An 11,498-nucleotide genomic window follows, 5' to 3' on the forward strand; every position below is an offset into this window, starting at 1 on the left:
CATAACCAAAGTGGCTGCCCTAACCTACGGCTCGGAACCCCTCTTCAAAATCCTGGTCAAATCTCAAATGCAGACTGAACAAGCTGATGCATATGACTTTATAGTAGCAAGGAGGAACTGCCATAAGCATGTCCTCCAAGAGGCTACTATCCGGCATGAACCAAATAGGCTACTCGCCTCAAACAGCTGGGGAGCAGACCTCTTTCCGGAGTCATCGGTCAATGAGGTACACCACGAAGCTTCGAGACTTAACCAAAGCCTTAGAGCTCGGTGGGGTATCTCAGCTAAGAGGAAGATGGAGAACCCTTCCTCCTCTGGCAAGAAATTAAAGAAAACTAAGAGGTTCCAGCCGTACCAAAAGCATCAGCAGCAGCAGCATTTCGTTCAGGCTGTCCCAGTCACTCAACCTGGTCAGCCATCAACATCTAAAGGCCAGAGTCCGCCCATTCTCTTGCTGTCCCCTCAAGGTCAACCTTCAACCTCGTATGCTGTTGCTTTCAACCCTATGTTTGAAAGCCAAGCTTTCCAAACCTTTAATAGGTTCGCCAGGGGAAGCAGGGCCAGAGGTAACTTTCGGCAACAAGGTGCAGGAAGAGCTACCAACTGGGGTAAGCACTTCCGAGGAGGACGTGGAGGCCATCCCACACAACAGCAGCGAGGTTCCCCAGGTAGGAGGGAGGCTGTTCCTCTTCTGTCACAGGTGGGGGTTCAGCAAATGGGCACAGAGCATCGTGTCCAAGGGATTAGGTTGGAGTTGCATCAAAGGTCCCCCTCCAACCAAATCATTCCTTCAACCACCATCAAAGGAATTGGCAGATTATGCAGAGGAGCTCCTTCAGAAAGGAGTTGTGTCGAGAGTCAAGCATCTAAAATTTCAAGGGCGCTTGTTCAGCATGCCAAAGAAAGGCTCATTAAAAAGAAGAATAATCTTAGACTTGTCCCAACTAAACTTATTCATTCGTTGCGACAAGTTCAAAATGCTGACCATCTCACAGGTACGGACCTTACTTCCCCGTGGGGCCGTCACCACCTCTATCGATCTTACAGACGCATACTATCATATCCCAATCGCGAGACACTTTCGCCCATACCTAGGCTTCAAACTGGGAGACCAGGCATTCTCTTTCAAAGTGATGCCCTTCGGGCTGAATGTGGCCCCCAGGGTATTCACGAAAATAGCGGAAGTGGTAGTTCCACAAATGAGATCACAAGGGATAATGGTAGTAGCGTATCTCGACGATTGGCTGATTTGGGCATCAACCGTCGAGGAATGCCGCAAAGCCACAAACAAAGTAATTCAATTTCTGGAACATCTGGGGTTCCAAATAAACAAAACGAAATCAAGAATCACTCCGGAGACTCGTTTTCAATGGCTAGGCATCCAATGGGACTTATCCTCCCACAATCTGTCAATTCCGGTGGTCAAAAGGAGAGAAATAGCCAAGTCAGTAAGGCAATTCCTCAAGAACAAACAGGCTTCAAGGAGAAACCAGGAAAGAATCCTAGGTTCCCTTCAGTTTGCTTCAGTGACGGACGTTCTTCCTGAAAGCAAGGTTGAAAGATATAAATCGAGTTTGGCGCTCAAGAGCAAATGTCAAATCTCGAGACAAGTTGTCAGTGATCCCGCAAATCCTTCGCAACAAACTTCGTCCATGGGCGAAGGTAAAGAATCTGTTCAAGTCAGTTCCTCTTCAATATCCTCCTCCAGCGTTAACTATCCACACAGATGCCTCACTAAGCGGTTGGGGAGGATACTCTCAGTTCAAAAAAGTCCAAGGAACTTGGTCAACTCAGTTCCACCAGCTCCACATAAACGTTTTGGAGGCTATGGCAGTATTTCTTACTCTGAAGAGGCTCCTTCCACCAAAGAATTCTCATATAAAACTGGTTTTGGACAGTGCAGTTGTAGTACACTGCATCAACAGAGGAGGATCCAAATCAAAACATGTGAACCATATCATTATAGCCATTTTCTCTCTAGCAAACAAGTACAAATGGCATCTATCCTCCACCCACTTAGCAGGAGTAAGGAATGTGATAGCGGACGCCTTGTCCCGGTCAGTTCCTCTAGAATCAGAGTGGTCTCTGGACAACAAGTCGTTCCAGTGGATACGCCAGAGTGTCCCAGATCTCCAAGTAGATCTTTTCGCCTCACAAGCGAACCACAAGCAACCTTGCTATGTGGCCCCCAACCTGGACCCTCTGGCTTATGCCACGGACGCCTTGTCCATAGACTGGAATCAGTGGAGGAGGATATACATCTTCCCTCCAGTGAATCTTCTTTTGAAAGTTCTGAACAAACTCAGGACTTTCAAGGGACAAGTAGCTCTAGTAGCCCTGGACTGGCCAAAGAGCAACTGGTACCCTCTGCTTCTGGAATTGGGTCTCCAGCCTCGACGGATTCCCAATCCCAAACTATCTCAATCAGTACAAATGAGGACTGTGTTCACTTCCTCAGGAATTCTCAAAACCCTAATTTTATGGACTTCATGAAGTTTGCGGCTAAAAAAGATGCAGGTATTGATCCCCAGAATATCCTCCTCTTGGAATCAGATAAGAGGGAATCAACTATGAGACAGTACGACGCTGCTGTCAAAAAGTTAGCATCTTTCCTGAGTGAGACAAACACCACAACCATGACAGTGAATTTAGCTATATCCTTCTTCAGGTCCTTATTTGAAAAAGGCTTAGCAGCTAGCGCTATTACCACTAATAAATCAGCTTTGAAGAAAATCTTTCAGTTGGGTTTTCAAATAGACTTAACAGACTATTACTTTACGTCTATTCCCAAAGCCTGTGCTAGACTTAGGCCTTCTGAAAGACCTACTTCAGTTTCATGGTTTTTAAATGACGTCCTCAAACTGGCTTCAGACACTGACAACTCTTCTTGCACATTCATAATGTTACTAAGAAAGACGCTATTTTTACTAAGCTTGGCCTCAGGGGCCAGAATTTCAGAACTGTCAGCTCTACCCAGAGATGCAGGGCATGTTGAATTTCTCCCTTCAGGAGAAGTTTTGCTTTCCCCGGATCGTAGTTTTTTAGCTAAAAATGAGGATCCTTTAGCGAGGTGGGCCCCTTGGAAGGTCATCCCCCTTCCCCAAGACCCTTCTCTTTGTCCAGTATGACCTTACGAGCCTTTCTGTCTAGGACATCTTCTAGATCCTCAGGTCCTCTCTTATGAGAGAAAAAGGTGGCACTTTATCAGTAAAAGGGATCAGGCAGCAGATCCTTTACTTCATTAAACAAGCTAATCCTGAATCATTCCCAAAAGCACATGATATCAGGGCAGTAGCCACCTCTATTAATTATTTTCAACATATGAATTTTGGTGATCTTAAGAAATATACTGGATGGAAATTGCCGACAGTCTTCAAGCGTCACTATCTAAAGTCCTTAGGAATCCTTAAAATTTCAGCGTGGCAGTGGGAAACATAGTTTCCCCTGACTCTGCACAGTATTGTAGTTGAAGATCCAGGTCTCCTTTCTACCTACCTCAGCTAATATGTCTCTTACCCTACCGTTAAGCTCTATATGGTTCTCTAGCCTTAGCTGCTATGATTACATTAAAGTGGAATGCCCCTTATTTTTATGCTAGGGACATCCACACCAATTTGTATATTATGAAATATCTTTGGGTGTTGCTCCCCTTAGTTTTATGCTAGGGTAGCACACCTTTATTGTTTACTATGTTTTGTATATTGTTTTAGTTTTAGTGAGTCTTTTTATTATATTATCTCACTCACCATGCTAAATAAGTATCATTGATTGTTTGAATTAATATTAAGTTAGTTATAAGTCTCTTTGAATTTGTAAGAGAAATTTTTGTATGATAACTTTTGAATCAATGCCATTATACCTTTAATTTTATTTTATAGTTTTATTGAGACCTTTTCTGTATATTCATCTTGTGCTGTTTCTCTGGTACTATTTCACACAGCGACACGAACTGAGCCCAGAAAAGGGATTTTGACGAAGGAAAAATCTATTTCTGGGCGATGGGTTCGTGTCGCCCTGTGAAATTCCCCCGTGTCCCGCCCTGCAGCCCAAGATTGGCATCTAACGACAAGGATGACCACTAGAGGCACTGCAGTCCGCGTGGCGTGGGTAGTAGTAGTAGTAGTAATGCGGCCGTCTCCGCCTATGGATCAGTCTCTGCAGGTGGGGATTTTTGATGTAGGAGAGTTCTAATGGCAATGGGTTCGTGGTAGTGGTCTCACTCGCCCTGTTACCATACCGACACTCTCTTTTCATTAGAGTGAGCGAGTCAGTTATACTGACATCCTCTTAAATTTGTTTTTTCTCTGGTATGTGTTAGATCATATACCTTTGAAATAATGAACTTAAGGATTATTTCACAGGGCGACACGAACCCATCGCCCAGAAATATATTTTTCCTTTGTCAAAATCCCTTATTACAGCATCAATAACCTAGGTGTTGTGAAGCCAGTTTTAATAGACATAAATCAATCAACTTATCACTTACATTAGTTGGAAATAATTTTGTTTACTTGTACAGGCAGTCCTCATTTATTGTCAGGGTCGATAACTGAAAATCAGCGATAATATTGCCAATCCCCAGTTATCGGCACAGATAACTTGGCGCCACTGTTAAGTGGGAATCGGCCCATATCAACACCAAAAATCCGGTTATCGTCATCATTAAACAAGTGCTATAAAACTGGATTGCTGATAAACAGGGACTGCCTGTATAAGGAATACTGTATCCATTTTTTTTTTTTTTTTTTGTCATGTAAAATCAATTATGTTTCTTATATGAGGTATTGGGGTTTATATGGGCATATATGTATCAATTTGACTATTATGCATTTAGTACTATGGACATGAATAAATTGTTCATTACATTAGTCTAACTTTTTTATTATCGGCGGCCTCGGTTATCAGTGATCTGTTTTACAGCACTTGTCTAGCGACGACGATAACTGGATTTTTGGAGCCAACGTGATGATCTCCAGTTACCAGCGCCTATAACCAGGGACCGGCACTATTATCACAGATTTTCAGTTATTGGCGATTTTCGGTTGTTGCCATACTGTTGAGAAGAGAACCCCCACCAATAAACGGGGACTACCTGTATTTATATTGTAGCATAATAAATACTGTACACACAATTTTTTTACTCTTTTTCATGTATAGCCAATAATGGTCATTAAAAGTGGCAATGGGTTTTTATGGGCATTCACAGGCTGTTTGTTTGATCAGCATGTGTATAGTACATACTGGAACTTTACTGGCAGTTTACAGGATTTAGTATAAGGGTTCTTGGAACATATCCACAGATAGGGGGGCAGTACTGTACGTACTATGAATTCCAGCATGATCACTTAATACAGCAGATACTACAACATTTGGAGTCCCCTGTTCAGATTTTGTATAATTTCTTTATTATGTAAGTACAGAAAGGACAAACTAGAATCTAACTGCCACCTTCAGTAAACAAAGAAAACTGCTCCATAATGGTTAGGGGTTTGTTATATGAAAGCACTTACAAGTACCAAATTAAGTTCTGAAAAGGAATTACAATTGCTCTTTCTTTATGGCAAAGGTATTTTACATATTTTATAAAGAAGATACTACTATAAATCATTAATAAAGGCTATAACCTTTACCTTCAGATACTAAATCACGCATAACTGAAGGGTGCGCAACCTGGTAGATTTAGCATAGTAGAACTGTATCTACATGAGCTGTAAATAATTAGCTGCTGCTAAGTAACAATTTGTATTTGTTCTTATTTTAAATGTCATATATTTATGTCTATATGAACACATTTAAATTTATGAAAGTTGCATTTCTTTTCCACATGGTTAACAGGTGCTACAGTGTTTGGTTGGTGACCATAAAAGCAGGCATCATGCTAGAAAAGCAAAAGAATGATTGCAGTTCATGCATCCTTTTCCTGGTTTTGGGGTTCTATCCTTGACCTTGCTTTTACAGTCTCTCTCATTTTGTCCTCTTCCATTTGTACATAAAAATTTCCTGTGAATATGTGAATTGGCCTTAAGCCACTACCAATCCTAGGTCCTAGTCTTTAGATTTTCATAGGACTATATCTATGTACTTTTCCCCTTCCTGAATATCTGTAAGCTTGACTTTTGTCAAAGAAATTTATTACACTTTGTTTCTGTTCCTATTTTCATATTCATTGTTTACTTAGCAGTTTATTTTATCAATTTAAAATTCTATTTTAATTTTTCACTTTAATTTCACTGATAAATGTAGGTAAATATATAGCTTATAATACATCAAGAAAAAGTAAAATTTTGATTACAGAGATTGACAAAACAATAAAAATAGTCATGTATCATCATAATAGAAATGGTATTTATTGATAATATAAAAAATACCGAAAGGTTACCCAGGATATGAACAAACTTCAATGAAGCAAATAATTATAAAATCACTCAAAGGCTATGGGAAATAAACATATGCTAATTGGATAAATATCACTTAAAGAAATACCTGGTTAATTCTTGAGGTTTTGGTCTTTACATCGTCTCGCAACTGATTTTCCAATTCTTTTTCAGTACTACTCTCTCCATCACCTCTGGTTCTCTGAAAATAAGAATTCTCTATTTCTTTCACAGTACATATTTAGTATAGTTTAGCAAAAAGTTGTCGCTACAATGACTGTTACTGACAACCATAATCATCTCTAAAGAAAATGACAATTAAAAATTTTAGCCCACTAATATTTCTATGGACATTCTCTTAATGAGAAATGGGGAATGCAAGAACAGCCTCAACTTGTATTACCTCTTCCATCTGCTGCAGTGTCAGTCTGAGCCTTTCATTCAGACTATCTCGTTCACTCTCAGCACCATGTAAACGTCCTTCAAGTTCTAGACGTCTGCTGTTAAGATCAGAAATTTCCTTCTGCATTTCTATTATGGTGGATTTATTAGTGTCTAATGAAGCCTGTAGTCGTTCTTTCTCCAATTCCCTCTCCTTCACCATCTGATATAATTCCATTTCCTTTTCTCTTTGGGAATTAGAAATCCCCTGCAATTCTATATTTTTTGTTCCTTCTTCCTGAATTTGTACTCTCAAGTTCTTCAACTCTACTTCCTGTTTCTCTAATAACTTTGTGAATTCCTGTACTTCTTTCTGAAAAATAAAATATTGTTCATTTTTACTTTATATGCTAGTAATACTTGCGGCAGTATACCTTCAACACTTAATAGTGATATTGTATTCTATGTAAAGTACTGAATATTTTATATGAAAGTTGGAAGTGATAGTGTGTGGCTAATTATTACACACTATCTATACTTTCTCAGTTAGAAACCTATTATCAAACATTTTCAAATGCTGTAAGCAGCCTGACACCTCACAATAACTCTCTCTCACACTACATTTACTTCCCAGTGTTTCCCCAGTTAATGTACAAAGAAAACTGGACTGCTTCAATACTGTATGAGAGAAAATGGATTTATTACTTAAAAATAAGGGTAACTTGAATAGTTTTCAGACTTAGTTGTAAGCTGTAAGCCATACATTTTAAGGGTAATATTTTAAAAGGACCTTGAAATGGTAAAGTGTTTTAAATACTAATATGATCTGTGTAGGATGATAGTTTAAGGTATGAGCAAAAATGGATGTACTTGAAAATGAGGGTAACTTGAATAGTTTTCACAAGTTGCCACAAGTCATATATTTCTAATGGCAATGTTTTAACATGACTTTGAAATTAAAGTGTTTTCATAGCCAGTTATAAGCATTTTTAGAGGGGGATGTCAAATATTTCCAGATTTTAGCTATTCATGGGTGTTTGTGGTCCCTATCCTCTCGTATACCAGGGGTTGACTGTATTTGTAATGGAGTAATCTCTTCTTGACATAATCAGTCTTATCTATAGTATGGTTCTCTTCTACTTCAGTGTTTTGGATATCTCCTTCCATAGGTTTTACTATTACAGGTCCCCAGTTATCAACAGAGGTTCTGTTCTGACGACTTGAATCAGGGAATTTCGATGCCGAAAATCTCCTATTTTTGGTTATTTTCGGCAATTTTTGGAGTTAGACGTGCCATAAAAATGGATCGTCGATAACCGAGGCTGCCGATAACCGGGGACTGCCCATATTTTAGGAGATAAAGGTACAGTCAAACCTCGGATTTGTATGCCCTGGTCTTTGTACGATTCAGTTTTCGTCAACTTTTTCCAACAAAATTTTTGCTTGAGTTTCATGCATTTCCTCAGAATTCGTACACCTAGAAATGCTCCTTCCAGGATGCACGTCGTGATTAGGCCCTATACCGAGTTCCCAAACAAAGCATCCCATGTTCTCTCATAACCCATTATGTCTTTGTTCTTTGTTTTTTATGTTTTTTTTTATTCAAGTGCAACTGCTAAATAAGCCATCATGGGGCCAAAGAAAGTTCCAAGTGCCATCCCTTCTGTAAAATGAAGGTGAGATACACTATAGAATTTAAGAAAGAACTCATAGCAATGTATGAAAGTGGTGTATGTGTGGCTGATCTTGCTGGGATGTACAGCAAGTCCATATCAACAATCAGATCCATCCAAGCAAAGAAAAAATAAATCAAGGCTGCTGATATTGCGAAAGGGGTAATGTCATTTAATGAAACAGAGATGTTAAGTTGTCATTGGTTTAGCAACCAAAAACAGTTAGTGGGAGATAGTGTCAGAAACGATATTTTGTGAAAAGGCAAGGATGTTGCATGCCAATCTCATAAAGAAAATACTACAAGTTCTGCTGTTAGCGAATTTAAGCCAGCAGAGGCTGGTTTGAAAAATTCAAAAAGCAAATAGGTATAGCAAAGTGGAGTGATGTAAGAAATTTCGTGGAGAATTACCATCCTAACAAAGAAGTTGTAATTTGTCTCTCCAACACGCTTAATTTTAGGCAAATTTTCAAGAGACATCAAACTGGTCCTAGTGCCAGTTAAAAACAAAGAGGGGAAGTAACCCCAGATGGTGCCAACAAAAAACGAAGAGAAGTAAACCCAGACAGGTCCTTGATACCTGAAGTCCCTCTGGAGGGACATTCCCCCTCCAAACAATAACCTCTCCTCCTCCCTCTCCCCTCCGGCTCGGCCAACGCGGAACCGGAGGAATTTATTTCTGGAAATAGAAATTAATTTCTCGATACACTCTGGTTCAGATCCCACAATAAGCTGTAGGTCCCATTACTAGGTAACAAATTGGTTCCTAGTCACATAAAAAATCTAATCCTTCGGGCCAGCCCTAGGAGAGCTGTTAATTAGCTCAGTGGTCCGGTAAAACTAAGATATAATTAACTTAACCCTGCCTCTCCCCTCTTCTCTATCTTCCGTATGCAAACAAGCCTTCCATAAAGATAAGAGTAATGTTAAAAGTTTACTTATCCATTTCAAAAGTCATTTATAATTATTGCTCATTGTTTTCTGTATGTAAAACTGTGTTTATTCTCTATGAAGAAATTTTCTAATATTTTTGGGTGTCTAGAATGCAATAATTGTTATTACATTTTTCCTTATAGGAATTGTTGTTTTGGATTTTGTACATTTTGGACTTCATGAGACACTCTGGAATGGATTACATACAAAAACTGAGGTTCCACTGTATATTCTTATAGCTTGTTTTTGTTCTTTCTCTATATCCTTTGTCTTTGGTTTAACCAATGTTTCTCTAATAATTTCCAGTCCGTCACAACTTTCCTCTGCTACTTCTCTAGTATGTCTTCATCCGCTCCTATTTGCATTAATATTTCAAATAAATCTAATAAAATATCCATACCATTTTCTCCTGTTTCTTGGCTCTTTACCATTTCAGCTTTTTACTGTAAAGCATTCATTTCTTCATGAGATTTACTTCTGGGTTTGACCTGTGTCTGCTGGTGAAATGATCCTGTAGCTTGCATTTCTAAGTATAAATAGATTCTAAATATACCAGAGAAAAAGCTAAAATGGAATGATTAAGTTACTACCTTCAGCTCGATCACCCAAGGGCGTCGGTATAAGCACTGGGGCGAGTGGAGGCCACTATCACAGGACTTCTGCCAATTAGAAGATTCCTTTCAAAGTCCCTCCCACGGCGAGAGCCGTTACAAAGACTACCCCTTCCACTTCCGCTCGCTACTACTACTACCCACGCCAGGCATCTTTCATTTTCCCCCCCCCCCCCTGTAATTAGCTGCATTGTTTACGCACGTGTCTTTCGCTGCTCCCCTTGTGTATTCTTTTGTCGAAGCTATGTCTGCTGCAGAGCTCCAGCTTCTTCATCCAAGTTGAGTATTCCCTTTTGCCTTTTGGTAATTTGTGTGGTCACGATGTATTCCCTTTTTAGCCTTTTTGGCCCCTTAGTTCTCACAAACCGGGGTGTCGCTAGTTCATCAGCCATCTTGGGTGCATCACCAGACGCGTGAGTTTATTTATCTTTATTTATTTATGATTACACTTGCTCACGGTTTTATAGTTACTGTTTTTCGTATTCCCGTGCATTTTCATAACTCCTGCTGTATCTGGAGTTCTGATTTTACAGTGTTTATTATACGACATAGGCTCGAACGCACTCCTGACGTTCTCTAGGGTCCTTAATTTATTGTTTATTTCATGCTTCTAGCCTTTGGCTTTCTCCTCAGTCCCTCAGGAGCATGTTAGTTCCCCTTCATACGTATTCTTTATTATGTATTTTTATATGTGTGTAGTGTATTGGGGCTCTAGTTAGCCTATCGTACGCTGGCATTGCAGAGAGAGCGAGTCCTCTCTCTCTCTTGCGATTTTTGCATGCATGCTTTATTGTTTTTCCATGTCAGCTAGCTATGCACTTGATTTTATGCACGTTTATGATTTTCATATCACTGCGAGGGTGGAAGTTTTGCTCTCCTTCCCTGGCTTACCCGACCAGGCCTAGGCTAGGTTTTGGAAGGTAGGCCAGGTGTCCCTACCCTTCCACCCCTTAGGCCCTCCATCCCACCCCCTGCCTGTGCTACAGTGCTCGCGGGGAGGACGATCTAGGATAGAGAGTCTCTCTCTTGTCATGTTTGTTGGACCTATCCTCCCTACCTGACCAGATCGAAATTTCGATTTTGGAGGGTTTGGTTGAGTTCCTACCGTCCACGTCATGACGTCCTTGGAGGCCTATCTAGCCTACCTGACCGGATCCGTATCGATCTCGAAGGGCTAGGCTGGATCACTGCTGGGTATATCTTTTTTCACCTTATTGTCCCCCTTTGCGACTCTTCCAGTGATGCCTCATTATTATATTATTTTTATGTTGTTAGGTTGTGTATTGCCTTGGCCTTGCCTCCTTTAGGGTGCCAGTTGGCCTACCGCCTTCTGTCCCCTTTAGTAGTAGGCTAGTTCAGCTTCCCGTAAGGTGGTAGTCACTGATCGGTTGCTGTGACCAAGCAATCACGACTGGCCACCCCCTAGGGGTGCCAGTTGGCCTACTGCCCCCTGCCCCCTTTAGTAGTAGGCTGGTACAGCTTCCCGTAAGGTGCTGATCACTGATCGGTTGCTGTGGCCAAGCGTTC

General features: G+C 40.5%; 2 protein-coding genes across 2 annotated transcripts in view; one reads left to right on the forward strand and one right to left on the reverse strand.

Moving 5' to 3' along the window:
• The window catches only part of LOC135195083 (FK506-binding protein 15-like), a gene marked incomplete at its 5' end in the record, with an annotated part of 30,290 nt that extends 23,162 nt beyond the window's left edge, over positions 1 to 7,128 (reverse strand). Inside the window, 2 exon segments of the mRNA XM_064221461.1 lie at positions 6,484 to 6,576; positions 6,778 to 7,128. Coding sequence (XP_064077531.1) covers positions 6,484 to 6,576; positions 6,778 to 7,128 — 444 coding nt within the window.
• LOC135226729 (uncharacterized) overlaps positions 1 to 11,498 on the forward strand; it is a 149,911-nt gene that overhangs the window by 125,398 nt on the left and 13,015 nt on the right. The window lies entirely within an intron of this gene.

This window comes from Macrobrachium nipponense, chromosome 15 (genome assembly GCF_015104395.2).
Source record: "Macrobrachium nipponense isolate FS-2020 chromosome 15, ASM1510439v2, whole genome shotgun sequence".
Lineage (NCBI taxonomy): Eukaryota > Metazoa > Arthropoda > Malacostraca > Decapoda > Palaemonidae > Macrobrachium > Macrobrachium nipponense.